Raw genomic sequence first — 22,772 nt, forward strand, 5'->3', positions numbered from 1 at the left:
CCCTCTTTATTAAGAGATTTCTTCAAGTATTTTTATATAGTGCAAAATATTTTTTTTGCTTTAGTACAGTAACTATGGGAAGTCACAGGCCAAAAAAAAAAAAAAATCTTAAAAGATTTCCAAAGTCAAACAAAAAAATTTTTAATACTGTGTTTTTAGCAAGAACATTTTTAACAAAGAATGTGTACTTTAACTTAATATGGTACAACAGAGAAACCATACTTAAAAGTTTCCATTATCTAACACTCTACTGCATATTCATTTTTTTTTCATCTTAAAAGACCAAAAGCCAAGCTGAACTGAGCATAAAAAAAAGCATCAATTATAATCCTCGTATTACGTCAGCTATCAGGGTTTAGCTCACACTTTTGAATTGGTCATCTAATGAAAGGACAATTTTTACATCATTCTTTTAAAAAATGTACACACATTTCTTTTTAAAACGTAATATATATCGAGTATCTGCTTCAGTAAACAAAGCTTAATTTATAAACACAATCGAAACAGCTCCGTGTTGAACAGTTTCAGTGATAAACTGGGCTTGTATGATGTACAGCCAGTGAGGACCTTTGTGGCTTAAAATCATTGTGCCATTGCTATACAGTAATAGCTACCGCCTTAGAAAAAAAAAAAAAAAAGTTCTTTTTTCAGGGGGGGAAGGGGGGCGGGGGGGATAATTCCTGTATGTGCTTAAAAATACTAAAACTCCTTTCTATCTCTGGGGACCTAAAAATGATCTGTTGCAACAGGCTTGGTTTGGTATGGTAAGCTTGTAAAAAGTCTCAATATTTCTTAATGACAATACGGCAGTTTTCGATGCAGCAACAGTAAATTGCTTGAAATTGTCCTTCAAGTTTCATGCTACAAATCCTGTTCTTCACCCAGTACTGAAGGCATCAAAGGTTGGAAGGGACGTTTTTCATGAACTATATGGTCTTCAAATAGTGATCATTATACATTTTTCAGCAATAGGTGTTTCCTTCAGTACATAATAGTAGGTTTGATGTATGTTCTGTTTTCTGGAGGGGAGAGAAAAAAAAAGAGAAGAAATAAGGTCAATTTACAGTTATACATTTTATAATTAATTGAAACTTTGGTGGGTCTCCTTATTTGGTTGTTTGGTTTTTCTCAAGCCAAATTATCAGATCTATGGCTGATGCAACCTGTCCGTCAGGCGAATAGGCTTTAGGCTTTTCGGAGGAAAAAGCAGCCCCGGGTGACCAAGCCCCGCGAGGCCCCGGCGAGGTGACTGTTGGGCAGCGGGATGAGCCGGTCCCAGCACCCTGACCACCTTCTGAGCCAGCAGCACTGGCGTGGGCAGGCAGCTGGGCGACAAACCCACCAGCCTGGTCTGCAGCGGTGCTTGCCAGCCAGCATCTGCTGCGTAGAGACTATAAATATCTTTATTTGCATTTTCTTCCTTTATGGCATTTGCTTTTTAATGCAACACTGATTTTTTTTTTTTTTTCCCCATCTTTTCTGTCCGGCAGCCAGCCTGTGCTGCCTTGCCCGCCTTCCCAAGACAGCCCGAGTAACATGGCGGCAGCGGCACGGCGTACCGTTAGCACGTGCACAAAACCTGCTAGGGAGCCGTGTGTTAGACCGAAACTGCATTGCATTAAAAAAAGGTAACAGAAGTAAATCAATAGGTGTTCTTGGGAAAAATCTGTTCTTTTGTTCAGAAACTGCCGCATTTCTTTTAAAAATATTTGTCTTTATTTAGGGAAACTAGTAGAAAGCCACCTATTTCCTTCATAAAAACATTCCTAGTTACAGTAGCTATCAACTGTGATTTTTTCACATTAAGCCCAGAGAAAAAATAAATATTAAAATGCCCACAGAAAGTACAGCTAACAAGAATCCGTAGCCTTGTTCATTATACAATGAATCACGAATTCACCCAGCTAAACCTGCAAGTACTGATCTTGGAGATGATAGCAAAATGATAATATTGAGAAGCATTTTGTATAATGCTGACATCTCCCCCATTACTGTTTTACATATGCCAATACTGAACGCTCGTAAGGCAAGAACAAGTATTGACCTGCTAACTGACACTGATCCTTGGAGCAATCTCCAAGTTTGCCACATTTCAATTTCAAAATGCATTTCAGCTATAATATGAGTGATTTATCATTTAGCAGTAGCTGTCAAAGTAACCTCCTAGATAAAACAAAAACATCTGGAACCATAAACAGAGGAGAGCAGTAGCTGAATTTTAATCCAAATCCGACATGTTCACTTCATTAGGAACAGGAAACAGCTAATTAGTAATTGAATGTTTCATGGTTTTAAGGAGGCTCAGCCTCTCCAAACAGAGATGATTTAATATGTATTTTGGATGTAAACAAGAATAGAGAGCGGAAGAGCCGGGGCCATAAGATCTCCGGAGGAACGTTTGGGAGCATGGGAACCTCCAAAGAAGTGAATAAAATTAAGTTTCAGGCCTTTGGCTGGGTAAAACGATTGTCTTAAACTTAGTGGGGCAAAGCCTGTGGAGGGCGAAGCAGAAATGCAAATATCGAGCACTGTGGCTTTTGCTGGTTGTGGGTTTGGTGTGTGGTTTTTTTTTCCTTCTCTTCTCCTGATTCTTCGGAAGTTGCGCGAGACTTCTTCCCATAGCAGGCTGTAGGGATCGAGCCTATGTTAAAGCTGTGCTTCTAAAAAAAGGCAGCCATGGGGCTGAACCTGCAGGTCAGCGTGACTGCCCCCCAAAAAACCCCTACGCATGGTCTTTAGGGCAGTCCAGAAGGCTGAACTTCTGCCGCAGCGTGCGTCTCACCAGCCACCACCACCCTGGGTCTGCATGGAAGCAGCCAAAGCCTTGTGCGCCCCGGGCACCCAACGCCCGCACCCCTGCTCCCGCGGAGGGTAGGGGGCTCAGGAGCCAGGCCTGGCCTGGTCACCTCCGCAGGCGGGACTTACAGACGGGCGTGCTAGCTTAGCCCGTATAAAACCAATGGAAGCCAGCAGAATCAGATGCATAACTCACTATTTAAAAGGCTGCTGGGCGTCATCTGCATCTTTTGACGCAGGTTTGATGCTTGATGTTCGTACGGGCAAAGCCGTAAGCCAGAGCCCACGTGCACACGCATGTACGGTGCCGCGTTCGGCAACAAGGACTCTGTCTGCAAAAAGGAGGGGAGGAGTCCGGATGTGCTTTCAAGGGAAGAGCTGATTTGTCAAAAAAGGGATCAGTAAGGATCAGTAATATATTTTTTTAAATATATATTCTTGATATTTTTATTGCATTTTAAAAACTTATTTTTCAAACTAAGGTAAGAGGTGGCCATTGACGGCTGATGGACCGACTAGTTAAACTTTGAAACCGGTTTCAATTTTTCCTTTCTATTCCCTTTATTTCTCAAGGGAAGTTCAATGGAGGTATCTGGAATACCTGTAAGAGAGAAAGTAAATGCCACCGCTCAAGCAACGTGCAGCCACCCAGGAGACAGTATTGATCAGTAAACAGAAAGTGCATGGTTAAATTTTTCCTTTTTTATGAAGCTCTCAATTATTCTCCAGAAATTAAAATACTTTTTTTGTTGCTGTGCAATAAACTTCACTCCGTGGCATTAACAACGTCATGCAGCAACCACCTATGAGGAATTAAAGTGTGAGGAGCATCTGTGCTACCACTTATACATGAAAGACAACGCGATGGTGTCAAATTCATCTTTTTGAAGAATATTCACCATCTTCTCAGCGTAGCTGGCTGCAAGCTACATACCGCTTCATAGCATTTTACTGTATTATATAGCAAAGATTTGAATAAATCTGTGTGCAATAAATGTATTCTTTTATTAGGTTTATCCCTTAATCAAATATTCATTTATGTGGGCTTCATTCTATTAAAAAATGAAATTATACAAAGGTGAGCAAAAGCATAGATTTACAGTAGTTTAAAGCTTAATCTCATTCTCTAGGGGTAATATTGACAATATAAAAACTGTATAAATGATATTCCCTAACACTAAAATATGCTTATGAGCCCCCTGTGCATGTTATACAGCTTTACAACCTACAGTGAAATGCATGACTGGCTTAATAAGCAAGACATTTAGAAAGGTGTTTTTTTTTTTTTTTTTCCCCTTCACAATGTATAAGACAAGTAAAGATCTCACAATTTCTCAGTGAGCCAGAGCCTCTCTTAATAATTGTAATTTTCCCTCGGGATGGTGCTGTCTTCCCTGAGTTGTTAGTCCAGGGTATGCATTCATCTCTTGCACGCTCTTTTAGCAACAAAATCATCATTTGTCTCTTTCTTTCAAGGTTTTAATGTGTGTGTAAAGGAAAAATCCAAAAGCAATAATTATCATCTGCATATTTATTCACATTTTTCTTTTTTTTTTTTCTTTTTTCAGCCTATTCAGCAGCTGACTTTCCTGAATCCCATGTGAGCCTTTGTCTGCAATACCTTTCTTTGCAGTTGGTAATTCACCTGTATATCCATAAAAGTACTCTAAAACAAAACTTCCACATGTACCCTCGCAACCCACGTAAAGAAATGTGCCCCGGTAAGGCTGGGGTGCAAGGCCAGGGAGGGGAGCAAGGCGAGGCGGCGGTGACGTGGGATTAACCCACACAGCTCCGGTGTGGGAATGTTCCGGTGACCTTAGCACACTGGGAACTGGAGGAGAAAGTCATTGGAGGAAGGAAATTTGGGATCTGCTACCTGATGAGAAAACCAGGATAAATTTGTTGTGTTGGCAACTGTAAATTATTCATGCATGTTAAAAAATAAACCCTGGCGCTATGTAGTGCAGAGAGTACGGGTGGCAGAGATGAAATAAGAAACTGAAAATCCCACGTTGCCAATTTAGGTGGAGTCAGGAGAGCTGCTCAAATCAAGGTTAGGCGGAGCCGAGCCGTGGCTGCGTTCCCGGGGAGGGAAGGGCGGCAGGAGGGCGAGGGCAGCCACGTGCCCGACCGTGCGCTCTCAGAGCCTTCGCACAACTCGAGGGCTTGAGCCAAGGGATCTTACACGACACCGTAAGCATCCCGGACGGGAGCTGATCCCTCCACCCTCCCTAGGCTGCCTAGGCAGAGTCAGCATTTCAGTTAGATCAGAGCCAAGCCGAGCTTTGGACGCAGCCACACATGGAAAACACAATGCCATAACACTAAATCTAACTTACAAAGCTGGGGTTAATTAGTTTGAATCAGTCTCTTTTTTTGCAGAAGAAAAAAGGAAAATCAGAGAACAGTTTGGCTTCTACTGTGGATGAAATCCCTGAAAAAAAACCCAAACCCTTTCCCTAAGCCTCCTGGCAAACTGGAGTGCTGGCTGGCCTGAAAGGAGGCTGCACCCAGGCCCCTGCTAGAGGGGTACGGACCACAGCAATTAGGAGAAACACAGAAAAAGATCCCTTCCTTTGCTGCCATGGAAGAAAAACCCCAAAACAACAGGCCTGGCCTGCAGCCAGTTCTCACGTTTTTGGGCTGGTCATTCAGCCGAACGGGCAACAGTGAGTAGAACTGACTCCCTTGCCTGTTCATTAGCTGTCTAGCAAAACTTTTCCTTTCCATTTATCTGTAAATATTTTCCAAACTGAGCAGTGAAAGAGAGAAAAACAGCACACCGTGAGCAGGGCAGGGTTTCCTCTAGACTCACGGAGGAATGCGGACGATAAGGGCTGCTTCCCAGAGCAGCAGCACTAATGAAGTTCGGGTTGCTTGCTTTTCACCTCTCGTGCTTTCAGACCGTCCCTTTTCCACCCCGGCAGAGCTGCAGGCTCTGCTGTCTGGTGCTGTCGGGGCTGGCGAGCCGGGGCTGCGGCACCAGAGCTCCGGTCCCCGTGGGCCCCGTCCCCGCAGCGGGCAGGACCCCGCAGCGCAGCACGCTCGGGGAGGTGCTGCTTTGGGGGCTTCTTCCCCAACGTCTCGCGTGCTTAGGACTCGGGCAAGTATTTCCACACCCCTGTTTGCCTGGGGACCTGTGTTAACGGACCTAAAAACTTGTACAGAAAATAACGTACATTCCAACGAGTAACAACAGCCAAGGACAAGGATCTGACTTGAAAGGGTTTTTTCTAGAAACGCGGCAGTACGACACAGCACGAGGTAACTGCTAGAGGTTTAATAATTCAGAGCATCCAGCGCCGGACACGCGCTAGGGACAGAGGAAGGGGGAAAGGACCAAGACTCAAACGAGGATGACAGCAAACAACTCGCTCACAAGGCAAGTATCGGGCCTCTGGTTTAACCTCACGAGTTTCTAGTCACAGGGTTCTGGTCTGTTCTTACGTAAAATTGAACATTTTTTTTTCAGTGAAAGCAAGGGCAAGACAACAGCACCGTCATTTCCAAGATGTTGAACTTGTCTCTTACAGTTGTAGAGTACTCCGAGGCTCCGCAGCGTGGTTGGTTTCAGCGGATCGCAGCATCGGAAGGTTTAACTTGACACAGTAACAAACTTCTTAAACCTCTTAAAACCACCCCCCCCCCTTTCCTGTCCCCCTTGTGTCCTTTTTACCACAGGCTGGTTTTGAAAAACTGCCTGGTTATATCAGAATACTGAACAAACATAGGCCAGTTTTCTAAATAATAACCCCCCAAATATGTTCAAACTTCAGCGGCGCTTCCTCTGTGGCAGACAGGTAACAGCAGAAAGTTATTCACGGTTACCCAGAGTTTTTGTGCTCGCAGCCAGGAGCAGCCGCAGCCCAGGGCTGCCCTCCTGCCGCAGCTTCAGCGAACCCCGTTTCCTTCGGACCGCGTTCTCAGCTCGGGAAAGTCTGCCTGCCTACGCTGCCGCCTCCTTCTTGGAATTTAGAATTTGGGAAATTGTTATCATCAAGTATTGTGGTAAGATCTATTTTTTAAAATTTTAAGATAACATTGCTTTGCTGATTGTTCCAATATCCCCTAACAATGAAATATAGTAATACAAAAGTTAACTAAGGTATAAACATGCAAAAGGAGAAGTCTCCCTGCGATCATAAAATGATGTTATTTTCTGTTCAGCAGTTCATGTTACTGCTGTTCATGCTAATTAATTAAAGGAGCTGTTGCTGTAATGTGCAAACAGGGAATCTGAGAAACTGAGAGGGCTTTTAGGTCTCGGAGTGAAGTTAAGTCAATCTGGGCGCGGGCAATCAAATGTAATGAAATCACTTGTCAGTGCTAAGCTTGCAAAAACTGTGAAGTTTGACTAGGGAGTAAAAGGATTATAATTAGATTTCCAATAGGATAATAACTAAATGGCAGAAAGCAGTAAAGAGAAAATATTACTTTGTTAGCTAATGGTGCTGCTGTTCGGTTTTAGTTTTTATCAGCACACTTGTAGTTGTGCTAATTTAATTTGCTTTTATCAGCAAAAATGCACTACCCGAATGGTACTTGAATGTCATTTGCAAAAATCATTGATCTGAAGGTGCACTTAATGACACCCAGTATGTTTATTTTATGTGAAACGGAGATTGGCTGATAAAATGGTTGATGCACTGCCTTGCTGGCCTACAAGTGAGTTATGGAAGCACGACCAGAGGGACCCGTGCGCACGCCTCACCCTCTCCTGCACCACTCAAGCACGCGGGGGGCTTCATGACGACAGCGACCGCTACTTTTCTATTTTGTCAGCTAAAAAGCTTCTCTCGGATCCAGCTACACTGGGCTAGAAGAGCAGGTGTACGGAGGACGGAGGTATCCCTGCTCCTGCGGGGGGGTTGGACTAGATGACCTCTAGGGGTCCCTTCCAACCCAAAACATTCTATGATTCTATTATTCTATTAGGCTGTAAAGTTCAAAAAAGTTTAAGTTTCCTCCGCACAAAATTCCCGTGCAATTAAGATACAAAGCATAGAGGAAACGAGTCAACTAAGTGGAAGAGATTTATAACGCGCATCAGAATCCCAGTATATGAACAGCTTGTGTTAATAAAATCATTTTAAGGAATGAGCATAAAATATGATATGACTTAATCACTGCGAAAGGTGGCTGTGCGGTATTTTTGAAATTTTCCTTTAAACCGTCTTAAGGAGATACTGGCAGCGAAACTAATTGAATTTCAAAGGAAAGGCACTGTGTGAATGATAGATTTCTGTCCAGCAGAGCTATTGACAACAGCAAAAGAAAGGTCTGCATTGATGCTAACGCTTTCTTCTGTGCAACAGAGAGAGGTTTTGGAAGCCTGGAGACAGCTTTGTATTAGGGACATGCGTTTTGACCCTTCCTCCTCCCAGGGCCCAAAAAACAAAGGCAGCAAATGAAGGGGGCAATGAGGGATGTGCTCAAATTGTTAAAGACAGCAGTGCGATAGTAGCTGTCAAGTGCAAAAATTGTCATCAAAGGAAAAGAGATTGAAAAGATATTCCAGTATCAGCATAAATAAAAATGAAAGAGACGGTGCTACACGACAGAAACACTTTGAAATCTGAACAAGCTCTATGGAGAGAAACCTCGTTATCTGCTGAGAGTGCTTAGTGAAAGGACTGGCTAAACTCACCACACGTTTACGTGTGAACGGGATTCCCACGCTAGAACTGCCGGAGAAGTCAGCGTAGGCCGTCGCTCGCTACCGCGGCGGGGAGGAGAGGCTTTGCCATTGAGGAGCACACGGCAGGTTTGCAGCTCCTCCTGCACGAGTCAAGTCCTGCTCTCACAGAGGGGCTCCAAGCTCAGAGATACCCAACATAGTGGATATCCAGTTTGCCCTCTCTTCTGAATTATCCTGAACAAAAACTTTATGATCCAAAGCCTCTTAAAACTAAAGAATGAGGTAGTTGGAGTCTGATTTTAAAAAAAAAAAATAAGCGCGCACTCAAATCAAAAAACCAACCTGAACTAAAAATCATATATTCACAAGGTTTTTCCTGTCTATCAGTAGACTACAGGAAATGTAGGAAAGTTCTCTTAATTCCTTCTAGGAAGGAAATGGTTGTTGGAAGTGGCTATGCATCACTTTCCCCACACTGAGTTATTTATAATAATTTTTGATGGAAGACACATTTGAGCCAACTGTAAGGTTGTTTTTTTTTTTTTTTTATAATTGAAAATTGAACTTATTTTTCCTTTTTATACTAGATTCTGTCCAGATGCACCTCTGACCCTCAGAACCTTCTTGGAAGAGCACTGAGCACTCAGCTCAGCAGGTATCATAAGTATATCGTAAATGTTTGGATTATTTTGCATGTCAAATTTAAATACATACATCCCCAGTGCTTATCCAATATTTTGGCTATTGCTGGCAGTAATGGTTTTCAAATTGTAATACTTGGAGCACAACTCTAATCATATGTGAACACATATATACAGACATATGTTGTATATATATGTGCATTACAATAAAGCTGTGATTCTCCTTCTTTCTAATACGTAGCATATGAACCTAAAATCACAAAAAGAGACAGCAGTAAAAATATATGAAAGCTTTCCTGTATAGATGACAGATGGACGACAGATGCACACCAGAGGTATGCAAAGTCGAGCCTTGAACAGTTCAGAGATGCTAGGAGTTGTGTTTGTATCTGGAAGCGTACTGCAGTCCTCCTCCGGTCTATGCAGGAGGGGACTGGAGTTCCTTCCACACACGTGGCTTTTTGCACATAACCATGACATGATTCAGCAGAACGGGTGGCAGTGCTCTAAGGAGCAGCGGTGGTACTGGAACAGGCGGCTCTCTCCAGGCTGCTATGGGAACCGAGCGGTCTGTAGCAAATGGGACACGGGATCGAAGGGAGGAAAAGGTTGATTTTCTAGAAAATCAACACTACAAAACCGGCCTTTCTCCCAAGTCAGAGAATTTCTGTGTTCAAATTGCTCAGACTGAATTTTACCACAGGTGACTATGGATTTTCTGCGTGTCTCAAATAGGCTTCCAACGGTAATGGAAGCAACCCTCAAGATCTCTGGATCTCAGCTCCCCTAAATGATGGTTACACAGCTCCCTTACCTCACAGGCCTATAGCCAGGACGCGTTTATTATTCTTTGGGAAGCACTCAGGCAATACAGGAATGGTCTGCGTTTACACAGCGTCCCTGAACGGTGAGGAAAATGGAGGAGTACGTAACTGCTCACAACAGGAACGTAACTCTCCTTTCCCACCGACAGTTTATGTATTTTTTGAAAACACCTATCACCTTGATAGGAAGGTAAGGATCAGGGGTAAAATATTTTAAACAGATAAATCATATGTAAAATCACTTTTGAACTAAGCACATGTATGTGATAGCTAAATACGAGTTTCCCACCCCTCTATTTAAACAAATTTAATTTCTGGTCTTGTGAAGTACTGATCTTTCAGAGGTTTTCTATATTGAACAGGAAACCAAAATTAAGTTTATCTTAAAGGAGGAAAATGGATACAAAACCCCTTCTGCATTTAATTTAATACGGCTCACGAAAAACATGTACGTGATGGGATGCGGTACATACTGCACCTTGCATTGCTGCACTGTCGTGTTGGGTTCCGTTGTGTTCTATTTCCATATCTGGGATTCCAGCATCTGAAAGACGTGACACCGAAGATTAATGCACTCCCCTTTGTCCTCCTCTCATGCATCTTTAGAAAAATATTTATAGCAAACTAGGGTGATCTCCAAGTCACATGGTCTTGCGTAAAACATTTGGTCTTCATAGAGTTTTCAGCAGTAAATTGTTTCCAAAATGTGCAAACATTACTGGTCTCACAGTGAATTATTTTTAACGTGCTTCACATTTGCCTGACGATCAGATAATAACCAACACATGATATTAATACGACTGTGAAATTCTCTTGGAGACTGAGGGCATCTGACATATGAAAAATAAAAGTCGAAATCAAACTGGGATAACATTAAACTACATTGACTCTCCCAGCCACGTACCTGCGAAGTACAGAAGTGAAGAGCATAGCCCATGCCAGTCCACACGTCTGTGTGCGTGCACGTATCCGTTTGTGGAAGTGCATGGGAAAGATGAGGACTGTGCAAACTGCGCTTAAAGGGCTCAGCTCAGGATGCTGCAAGCATGCGTTATCGCCCAAACCAAAATTACATCCCTGACATCATGTGAAACATTTCCAGATTTCTGAGAAGAGCTTTCCAAAACGGGCCGTGCTCTTTTTTTCCAAGTTGAGAAAGAGTCTCGTCATGAGAGAACGCACTTTTGAACTATTTAATTTCATATTGATAATACCCCTGTATGCACAGTCCTTCGGGGTGGGGGCGGGGGCTCAAACACCCCAGGGTGTTATGATAACAGATGCCATTATCCACCTTGTGCCAACAAGGATTAGCATGAAGGGTATGTGATTTGAATCCATGGCACCTCGAATCCTGGAGAAACATCTGCTTCCCTTATAGTACAGCACTTAGAAATTACAGCAAGAAAAAAAACCCCCACACCTGAAAGGGAGCTGCGTATACAGTTTTGAAGTTTTTCTGCGTAGAAGGCTGTTCTGGACCTTCTCAAATAGAGAATAACCGCACTGTGGCTTTCTCAGATCGCTTTACTGGACTGTCGGGATCTAGCGCAAAGATGACATTTTGCTGGTTGCCCCACAGCCTGACCAGACTCTATGTCAAAGCAGGGAAACCCATTGACGTATAGCAGAGTAACATGAGTCATGTCTTAGTAATACATGTGATGTATGCATATATAGCCCTATGAACACATAGAGCAAATAAATAATATTTTCACGCATACAATTTTTTCTTATAAAATTACGAGTGACTGCTATTACATAGGGTTTTCCCTTATTCAGATCCCTGTTTTGAAGGCAAGTTCAGGGCACTGATCTATTCATCTAAAAAGGTTCTTTCTTTTCAAGGCTTTTGGGTACATGCCGTACAGACGTAAAATGACAAAGTCATCTGTAACTAATAACGGCATCTGTTAAATGAGACAGACCGTCAGAGTTAAATTAAAAATATTCAGAATAGCCCTTCACATTTTGTTGTCATAAAATTGTACCTGCAATTAAATTGTGGATTAAGATGCTAATGAGCTACCTGATTTGCATGTGCAATCAGATTAGCATGTAAATATCAGCTTCTTGCAGGCACTAACATATAGATGACTACCTGAGCGGGCCTGCAAATCAAAACGTTAGCAGCCAGGCCCGCAATAGCAGATGTAAAGATCTGTTAATCACATTGCTGGCCTGTTGGTACTCTTTAATTTGTGGCTTCCAGAACCGCCGAGTACTCCCAACTGTGGTGCGAGCGGCCGCTGCTTACCAGCGACGGCAGAGTCTGGGTGAATGAATGGCCTTACAGAACACGGGAGGGGTTTTCCTGACATTCATCTCAAGGTGGGATCTGATCCGGGCATTTTTCTGATCCAGTGGAGGCGGTGGAAAAGGTTTCTGCCGGCTTTGTCCCCCCGCTCTCCCTCGGGTCACTGTCCCCTGTCACGGTGCAGCCACAAGCTGTATATCCAGGCCTGAGTCTCCACCATTCACTGCCAGCACGTCAGAAAAGCCAGCCAGCTCCTGGCTACAGTGATATGCTGGACTATAAAACCCAGCAGATGAGAATGCCTCTGAAAGATGTTGCTCTCGTACTTAAGGAGTTTGTATCGCTTAGGTGCTGGAGATAAATCACAACTCGCAGGCCGCTGCAGAGCGTGGCGACGGCCGTTCACGTAGACAGCCTTGCCCTAACTTTAAAAAAACAGTTTGCGCAGCCCTTGCACCTGAGAACGCAAGACAAGCTCCACTCATTATTTTTACCCAGCAGTTCAGGCAATTTTTGCAGTCTGCTGATGTTATCATGGCTCGCTTGCTAGCAGTGCCCAAAGCAGGCAGCACGAAGTTAACGTAAAGGCTACAGGAGACACCAAGGCAGCAGAGCCTGAGCATCACCCTGACCCCCCAGCCTCTGCAGAGACCTCAGGCTAGGGACGCACAGACTAAACCTCAGCTCCAGACCTGACATTAACTAAAACTCAACCAGGTTCAGTCTTAAGGATTCAAGCTCTAAACTTGGGTCAGAACCCATTAAACAGGAGAGGCAAATCCTCCTGCTACCCAAAACACAACTGCCCTGTTTAGGAGATTAACCGATTTGCTTTTGTTCTGCAAGAATATTTGGGAAGCATTCAAAACCTAGTCAGCTCTGAAAGCTGATACATATTTAATAAACTTAATAGGTCCTGAGGCTGAGCAAACTTCAGCCAAACGGCTTTTAAAATGAAGCTCAGCAGTTCTAAAAATGAATCTGCTGGGAGAGAAGAGTTCAGAGAACCTTATAGGAACCAAATTTCACATTGTCTTAGCTGGCACTGCAACAGATTTCTCTGGTAATATATTCAGCAGTTCTTGTCATCTCTGTGTAAACTGCTCTGTCTGTTTCTCTAGTTGCCGACTTACTTATTTTTTTTTAATTCATGACCCAGAGCACATGGCCTGAAATAGATTTTTAATTATTTCAGGAAAAGATTGTGGGTTTTTTATTCTGGAATTTGCTTTGTGCCTCATCTTATTTTATTTTTTTTTCTTCACTCAATTAAACATCATTTTAAGCTAACTGTGAAAGGCCAACTAAGACATTACCATTTAACATCCTGAGACCGTCACCTGATGTCGCCTGCTTAAGCGCCTGTTCCACTTGTTCTCTTCTCTTTGATTCAAATTCCAAAGCTTCCTGCAATTTTCTTTTTGCCTTTTTTTCTTTCTTCAAGCGTTTCTGAATTGTTGCTGAAATGTAAATATATTGTAAGGATGGCTGTTAAAGCACAATTAATATATAACAACGGAGACAGTGGATGAGTGTGTGTTCAACATTCAGAAGTTCGGTTCTAGCTCAATAAAAAAATAAATCTGGCATGAATTTGATATAGAACAAAAAAACCCCAAACCCAAACCCCCAAGCCATATCCTGCAGTGAAACAATGAACAATCTGAAAGGGCTTTAGATCTTGCTAGAGATCTTAAATCTTATTCTCGCTCTGGAACAGCCCCATGGATTTAAGTCTCCTGACCAGAACCTAAGAGTCTCGGAGCCAGCCCGGTGGTTCACATCACACAGAATTCACCAGTTTGGACTAAATCCCAGTTACAGTTCTGCAGAATTTGGCTGAGCAGATCATGGGCTTAAACTTATTTCTAGCAACAGCAGCAAAGTACATCCTCAGAATTAAATAAATCTCTCACCCTTCATTCTAACCCTTTCCCTTAATGCTGAGACTTACATTGCACCTTCCTCCTCCCGTAGTTTTATCTAGAAATATAATGCAAACACACTGGTTATGTCTCCTCTGGCTGCTCCTCGTGGATGGAGGAATTCTGAATGTGTCAGAGATTCGGTTTTAGTTATGTTTTCTAACACTAAAAGGAAATGGAATTTATTTCTGCAGGCGAACCGTCTGTGCGCAGTGTTGGAGCATCCCAAATGTCAGCACTGCACAGAGTGAAACCCCGCGGAATTAGGTGGCAATTTTTTTTTTTTTTTTGGAAAAACGGAGCAGCAGTTGGGTGAATTTTGAAGCAGAATAACTGGAATAAGAAGGCCCACTGCCCAAGCCAGGTGTAAGGCCATCGAGGAGCTGGGTGAAGCGGATACCTACTCAAACAAAAGGTCAAAGGCGGAGAGCGGGGGCACGTCCTGAGTAACGGGAGTACTTTTGCACCGCAACACTCGTGGGAGAAAAGAGGGAAAGCCCAAGAAAGGAGAGAAACAAAAAAGCACTGTGTGTATCTTGAGAACCAGAGAGAGATTAAAAGGGAACTTCCCAGGCAGAAAGCAGTTTGAAAACAAGGTTGTAACACTGGTATGTAAATCAAGAATATTCTCTTCATTAGCAATCTCTCGTCCTAACTGAAGCACTCTGCAAAACACTGCATAGTAGCTGGCTGTGTGGGACTTCACAGAATCACAGAATCGCAAGGGTTGGAAGGGACCTCGGGAGATCATCTAGTCCAACCCCCCTGCTAAAGCAGGCTCTCCTAGAGCATTCTACACAGGACTTCATCCAGGCGGGCTTTGAATATCTCCAGAGAAGGAGACTCCACAACCTCCCTGGGCAGCCTGTGCCAGTGCTCTGTCACCCTTAGAGTAAAGAAGTTTTTCCTCATATTCAACTGAAACCTCTTATGTTTCAGTTTGCACCCATTGCCCCTAGTCCTGTCGCTGGACACCACTGCAAACAGACTGCTTCCATCCTCGTGACTTCCGCCCTTAAGATATTTGTACGTGTTGATAAGGTCCCCTCTCAGTCTTCTCTTCCTCAGGCTGAACAAGCCCAACTCTCTCAGCCTTTCCTCATAGGGGAGGTGCTCCAGTCCCTTTATCATCCTAGTTGCCCTCCTCTGGACTCTTTCTAGGAGTTCCTCATCTTTCTTGAACTGGGGAGCCCAGAACTGGACACAGTACTCCAGGTGGGGTCTCACCAGGGCAGAGTAGAGGGGGAGGAGAACCTCCCTCGCCCTGCTGGCCACACTCCTCTTAATACACCCCAGGATACCCTTGGCCTTCTTGGCAACAAGGGCACATTAAATCTCGCACTTAAAGCAGGCGAGAATGCAGCAATCCAGTGCTCCCGCCGAGCCTTGCGTTAGATCTCGGTGCACTTTACAGAGCCCTCAGCCTCTCTCTTTGACAGACGGGACGCAGAAACTGTGCCTCGACAAAGATGATCCACAGGCCGTTGGTCCAGCCGTGCAAGATTTGGCAGAAACCAGAAGTATTCCTGACTAATCTCAGTCTTAAACCCAACCATAAATAAAGTTAAAACTGTAACTAGAGTAATTGTATAGTATTAATTGTAGCCAGATGATCAATATCAGCATTGGAAACTGCTGACGTCGGCTATGATTGCCCTCCCTCACCTATATAAATTCAAGCAATAAAATGCACCTTTTAAGCCTTTTCCTTTTCAAACCCTGAATCCTAATCCCATATTTAACCTTATTTTTCACCAGCACCAGGTTACCGTTACTTGGGCCAGAACTACATCTAAAATACCTGCCTCTGCCACCAACACCCCTTCCTGCTGGCTGAGGGACTGCCCTTATTATCCTTATTAAGCCGTCTTTAATGGGCTCTTACGCTTGGTTTTTCACCAGTGCTGCAAGATCACTCTCTCGCGTCTCTCCTCTGCACGACCTGCACCTCCCTTCCCTGGTTTAAACCGCTTGGTAGGGTCCCATCGCCACACTCCTGCCGAGCGCACCCTGCAGCCAGAACCTAACTCTCCTCTTCTGCTTTTTTCCTGGAGCTTTTGCTCCAGGAAATCTTCCATCAGCTGGCCCGGCTGACTGGCGCGAGGAAGGTCGGTTCTGTCGGGGGCTGGTGCTCAGGTACTTTCTCAGAACCATCAGGAGAACGTTTTTAGCAAGATCTGGAAGGGGTTAAGGACCCCACTCCTATGGAAGCGCAACATTTCCACAGCCCATCGCAGCTTGGCCAGAGGATGGAAGAATCCTTTGGCATTGGCTGCTCCCGTTCACGCATGCAGTCGAATTCCGCAGGACCGTACTTAATCCCATGGATCCATTACTGAATCAAACAAATGGAGAAGTGGTGGCACTAGAAAAGGCAGCTAAAACTAAGAGACTAAAAAGAATTTGAGCTTAAACATAAATGCCCTTTTAAAATTACCATCTAATTTAGAGTCAGCTTTGCTAGTGCGTATGCTCTGGCAAATATTGGCCACATGCACTGTTAAAACGAAAGCTGAATTTATACAAGAAGTATTTTGCAGTCCCTATCATTTATTTGCTTCTCCTGTACATTAGATACCTGTGCATTTCAAATCACAAAATATTCTTAGAAAATTTACGAAAAATTTGGAGCATTTCTAGGAAAATCCACAGTATTTGCATAACTTTTTGTGACCTCTTGTTTACCTGAATTCTTATTGACTTTTACAGATCTTTCTGGATTTGTGAATGCTCCAGTCAGGGGGGGAAAAAAAAAGGGATACCTTTATATGGGAAATCTCTGGGACACTTAATAAATTACGAATGTCAGAATGTGATCTGTAGAACGTAACTTTGCAAAATTGAGCAGCCCGTGTGAAAAAGCCTATCCCTGATTTTCTATAATAATAAAGATGTGCACGTGGCGATGACCTGGAAGACAAACAAATCTGAGGATATCGATTATTGGTGAAATTCTCTTTTGAGCCAGAAGCCAACAAAGTCTGTGAAGGGCTTAAGGTTTCTGTTGACTTCAACGTGACTCGGGAGGAGCAGAGCGTGCTGCCTGCCTGCAGGGAGAGAAGTTTTGTTCTGTAGAAATACCGCGGTCTCGATCCACACTTGGGCTGGGCTGAGGCAATGTTTCTGAGCACCCACTGCAATTTAACAGCTTCAGTAGCATTCACCAACCCTTCACAGCTCCACTCGTGAGCGCCCTTCTCTGCTGCCGCCCACCGAGACGCGGCGCTGGAGACGGCTCCGTTCTCCACACCTAACTGCGGTTCACAATGCACGGGAAGATTGTACTCGGCACCTCCATTTTTGGTCTTGTCTGGTTTTATCTTTCTGATTTCACGGGTGTAATCTAGGAGTAGCTTTTGGCATGTGAAGTGCTATTCCCCTCCCTTAGACGCAGATTTGAATTTTAAGAAGAATACTGCCCTCTTTGCAATAATACCACAGCGAAAAATTCAGATTTACCAATTTAATTGCCTATTATTATCAAAGCTTCTACCCAGCCATGGTTTTGTCTTAGGAGGCCCCGTATGGGGAGTGCTATTGTATCTCACTCTCCTGATAGTTAAAAAAATAATAATTATCTAGGGTTATTTGCTTCAGACAACTTCTCATAGTTCCGCCTATTTTGTTGCTCTGAAGTTCTCTACAAGACAAACTAGCACCTAAACTACAGAAATGTGGGCTAGAGAAGTAATAAGGTAACGAAGAAAAAAATCAACGATATACCCAAATTACAGACATATTCTCCTTCTCACAGTAAGACTGATCCGCAATGCTTGGAGGATAATAGCAGGAAACAAAAGAAATTAAAGCTGTCAAATGAAGAAATCAGGCTGGGAATACACCGGCAGAGGGGTAATAACACATGTGAAAGCCACGGAACTGAATCAGCTTTCTTCCATAGAAGCAGCCAAAACTCTCTGCGGCCAGTTGCCCTCCAGGAAATAATCCTTCAGTCACCGTTCTGTCTGCTTACGGAAAAGTGTGCTTCATTCGGGTTTTATTAAATTTAAATCTTTCATTACCAGTGCTAGTCCACTGCTGCATTACACTGAAGTATGAATGTCAGTTAACTGCGAGTCCTCGATAGCTCCAGCTGGAAATGCCAAAGGGTTATACATTTAATAGATATCTAAACTCCATTTTTCATTCACTCACCTCTGCTTTGCAGCTCAGCTGTGAGTTGCCTTTCCAAGCTCTCTCTTAGTTCTCTCTCTCTACAAAGCTCCATCTTTAACTCTTTCTTTTCCTGCTGTATCTGCTTTTCCTGGACTCTCGCGTTGTCCACAGCCACTTTCAGTAGGCCCTAGAACACACACAAATGTAAGATCTGAAAATGCCCGTTCGTTTTGGCAGTGACAAAATTCATCCCTCTGTTTCTTTTACACCCCCTCGGAAAACCAGAAAAATTAAAAGTAGGAACCTATAGACCAGGATTGCAACTGGGCGTTTGAAGTAGCTAAATGTTATATATGAGCAATTCTGGGCATGGGATCATTCCATGTAGCTTTTGCGAATTCATGCGGTTTATTACAACTGGAAAGCCGCATCATTGCTGCCCTCGGTCAACGGCAGGGAGAAGCGGAGGAGGAATAATGAGACTGGTGGATTTTAGTATGACCATTATTGCCAACTATTAAGGCAAACAGACAATATACATTTCATGATCGATAATGCCAGATAGTGGAAACCTTAGCATTACGTTAAATAAAAGAAATCAGAACTGCAGATACTAAATAGTTTCTGAAACTTTTCAAAGAGATTGAAAAAGAAACACATTTTATCTATCACGACATAGCCTGGCCCTATAGAGAATAATTTACCTGAATGTTGGTTAATAGTGTTTCTACTGATGAAAGACCATCAGCGAAAAGAAATGGCGCCGGAAATCCAGGAGGCAAGGCCTGTCCAGCCAGTTGGACTTTATCTAAGGTTGGTTTCATTATTGGAATGGCAATTTGGACCTCTTCTGTAAAGACAGGTTTAAAAAGCAACATCAGAAAGCATTGGAAACATAGGTAGATGGAATTTCTCGAGACTAGCATTCTGTTTACCTGGAAGCCAAAACACAAGCGGGTTAGTAAAGCTGACGTCGTTTCGGTCTTTGGGCAGCTTGCTAAGGTGAGTTTGCGTAATAGTACAGAGCAATACCAAATATACTGAAGACTGTAACATAGCTGTAATAGAGTATAGACTATTATATCTCCGATTCTGCAGAATTATAACAGTATTACGCAGTTCATTAAACCCGAATGACCTTTCTTCATTCTACCACGCTAGCCATTCTGTGAAGTGCGGTTTTTGTTGCCGTAACCTTGAGAAAATTCTCATCAAGAAACGTATCACATCCCTTTACTCCTTTAACGTTATCCTTCCCCTGCTCAGCAGTAAATAACCTCCACCGAGTCATCCCCTCCTGCTCAGCGCCACGTCGACAGCAAAGGGTCAGCACAGGTTTTCTTAACAAGTACCTTGCTACTGTCAGCCTTTCCAGCCACGGGCAGCAGCCAAAAATGCTTTGCTGAGTGATCTCTATGGGAGGTAGGAAGGGAGCGGGGTGGTGGAGGGCCACGGGGGGCGGCCGGGATGGAGAGGGGGCTCCGGCACAGCGCCCCGCTCCTGCCATCTGCTGCGGAGAACCCGACTGAGGCATCACCTATGGGTTGTAGGATCGGGACCTGGCAGCTTCCCCTTCACTCCTGCTTTCCAACAGATCCCGTTCTTACAGATCAGGCTGCGCACAGACAGCAGAAACGTGCATCCGGAAAGAAACAAGAACGTTAGCAACCGTTTATCAAAAATCCTTTAAATTCTGCGATGAATCAGTCCGAGCATTAACTCACATTTTTGCATAGGGTAATTTAAGTGTATTTTAGGATAGTAAGTGGATCTCCTTCTCTCAGATCCCTGAGTACTTCTTCCCCACGTATTCATTATAAACATCAAGTTAACTGCTAAAACCCCCCAAATGAAACTCTGCTAAAGTTTTCTCAGTCTTAAAGGCCAAGCTCTGTACATTCCGTTTACTCTTTTACTTAAAAAAAATATTTCTGTGTAACATTCCAGGGAAAACCACTCTCTCTCTCTGCAGAAATCATGAAGAATATCTTCTCAGCAATCGCTTTTTAGTAAAGCTCGCAACAAATGTATTGACCATCAGTTCCTGATGCATCTGTTTTCTAAGGGCAACTGCCCAGCCTGTCCTGATAGTTTCGCCTGTCAAGTGTCTTGGCCATATTAAAGCCACAATTTACAATTGGACCATACCGTATTCAAAAAGCCTCCTTCTCCCACCTCTCCGATTAAAAAAAAAAAACCCCAAGCCAACCCAAAAAGCTCATGAAGAACCTGACGACGACTTAAACGGCGGCGTTTCTACAGCAGCGCTATCGCCTGGATGCTCCGAGCTCCAGGAGCACCTCTTGAGCAGCGAGCTTATTTTTTTGCTGTGTTTCTAAAAACCACCTCCTGACCACGGAGCAGGAGCATTTAGCAGTTTTCAAGGATTCTTTGAAATCTCTGGTTAGGGAGTATTTTGTTTGCACCGCATGAGTTCATTAAACGGAACATCTTCATAATGATTCTTCAGGACTAACAACAACAAAAGCCGGTAACCTCTACCCACCTTCACAGCTATCACTTTAGAGCTGCGTTCATGTAATTTAAATGAGCCATTTAAAAAAAAAAAAACAAACAAAAAACCCAACTCCGGTTCACATACTCAGACCACGGAGTCCGTGCTGATTCCGATACAGCACTTCTCAGGCTGAAATATCTTTTATCAGTGGCAGTTTTTAAAATGAAGCGATTAGTCGTTGCGCGTGATGCCACGCAGAAATGCCATCCAAGCCACAAAAGTCTGAGCAGAAGTGGCATTTGAAAAAAGCAAGCAATACGTGAGGTATGCATAACAAAACCACGGCTGCTCTAAAATCTCCAGAAATCTCTACTATTTGGAGATGAAAGTAATAACATTAAATTGGCCGAAAGGAAAATTACTATTGACTGTGAAGACAGGTTGCATGGTCTATGGTTTGTAATGTTACTGTACAGCAGATTGAAGTTTCAAAATAGTATTACTCTTCTTTAAAGAGATAGACACAGCTAAATTAGGTGCTGCTGGCTGCAGTGAGGATCAAATGCAAAAAGAATCATATTTCATCAGACCTAGTCAGCACCGGGAAAATAAATAGAAATATAAGAGGTATGCAGGCAATGATTCATTTTGATAATCTGGCCCAAGAGAGACACATAGAGACAGCACACAGATCTAAGCTTCCACCAAAAGACAAATAGGACACAGAGGGTGGGAATTGGGATGACAGTGTAGCAGAGGTCACATCGATTTTCAGCAGCAGTTTTCACACAGATGAGATAACCCTGGACTCTATTTGGCCCATTGTTCATATCCTACCTGTCCCAGAAGCAATAAATTTCCAAGTCCCAGAAAAAGGGCAGTAAAGAAGAAGGATTCTACTTATGACTTCTTATGATTAAGTTTTTGTGCTAACCAAACATGCTTTGCAGACCAAGGTCACATTGCATGTTAAAGTCTGTAATAGCTGAAAACTAGAAGCAGCATATTATGTTTTAGCGTATATGGGTGGAAACTGTCAAACCATTCATCATTTTTTTTTTTTTCTGATTGAAATCACACTCTGCAAAGATGAATGATAAATGCATTAGAAATCTATTTCAATCTGGTAATAGGTCTTCACATCTGAATGGCGTCTACATCTCGCCCATATTCTGAATAAGTGCACAGTTAGGCAGAAATTTATTAGCTAGACTGGAGAAATCATAATTGGTAAAGCAATTAAAAATGGCACGTGTTGGAAGCATTTTCTGTGGATTGTATCAAATGCATCTCTTCAACAGAAAAAAAAAAAGATGTTGATTTAAGCATTTTGATTTTAAAGAACACTAAAAATATAAATGCTGAAAGCTGTACTCACATATAGTACAACAGGATAAGCAAGAAATAAAGCTAGGACAACTACCATCTAACCAAGGACACAAACCACCTTTCTATTTATTGAAGCGAAGTGGGAACTACTTTTATCGAGCTTGTTTGTTAAACCTGCCATGCTTTATAATAGCATTCAGGAATCCATTCAGAGTGCAGTCTTTTTATTTTAATTTCTAGCTGGCACCCAGATGAATAGACAAAAGCAAGAATTATACTGCAGAGAAAAGAAATACACGGTAAACACTAACAGTGGATGGAATATTATCCTAGGAAAGCACATGGAAATCTGCTAGGAAGTTTCTTATTCTTAATTCTTAATTCAGTACACCAAAGTACTTCATCTTCTGCCCAAGTTGCAGAAATAGAGCTTGGAAAATGAAGCATCAACCTGCGGACTAAACGCAGCCCGGGGAACACGAGGAACGCGCATCGCTCCCTGCATGGCAGCGCATAGCCCGCACCAACAGGCAATTTTTATTCGCCAGCTGGTCTGTATTCTTTCAGAAGGCTTGTTTTTAAATCCATCAGTCAGGTACCTGATACACTTGACACATCACATCCCTCTCAAAACACAGCAGAAATATGAAAGCTACAGTTTACGTCTCACCTAACACCAGTTGGACCACCGCGTCATTCCTTCACACGCACTTCAAAACTTTATCTAATATATGCAAACCTCACCTTATAGAATATAACTCATGCATAAAATAAATAATGGCATA

General features: G+C 43.1%; 1 protein-coding gene across 1 annotated transcript in view; it reads right to left on the reverse strand.

Annotated features, from left to right (window-relative positions):
* Positions 1-981: 981 nt before the first annotated feature.
* DACH2 (dachshund family transcription factor 2) overlaps positions 982-22,772 on the reverse strand; it is a 100,643-nt gene continuing 78,852 nt past the window's right edge. The window contains exons 6-10 of the mRNA XM_035898814.1: positions 18,905-19,050; positions 18,240-18,387; positions 13,476-13,619; positions 10,381-10,446; positions 982-1,019 (exon numbers count right to left, since the gene is read on the reverse strand). Coding sequence (XP_035754707.1) covers positions 982-1,019; positions 10,381-10,446; positions 13,476-13,619; positions 18,240-18,387; positions 18,905-19,050 — 542 coding nt within the window. The remainder of the gene's footprint in view (positions 1,020-10,380; positions 10,447-13,475; positions 13,620-18,239; positions 18,388-18,904; positions 19,051-22,772) is intronic.

Source organism: Egretta garzetta, unplaced genomic scaffold (genome assembly GCF_000687185.1).
Source record: "Egretta garzetta isolate BGI_Z169 unplaced genomic scaffold, ASM68718v1 scaffold220, whole genome shotgun sequence".
NCBI classification, from domain to species: domain Eukaryota; kingdom Metazoa; phylum Chordata; class Aves; order Pelecaniformes; family Ardeidae; genus Egretta; species Egretta garzetta.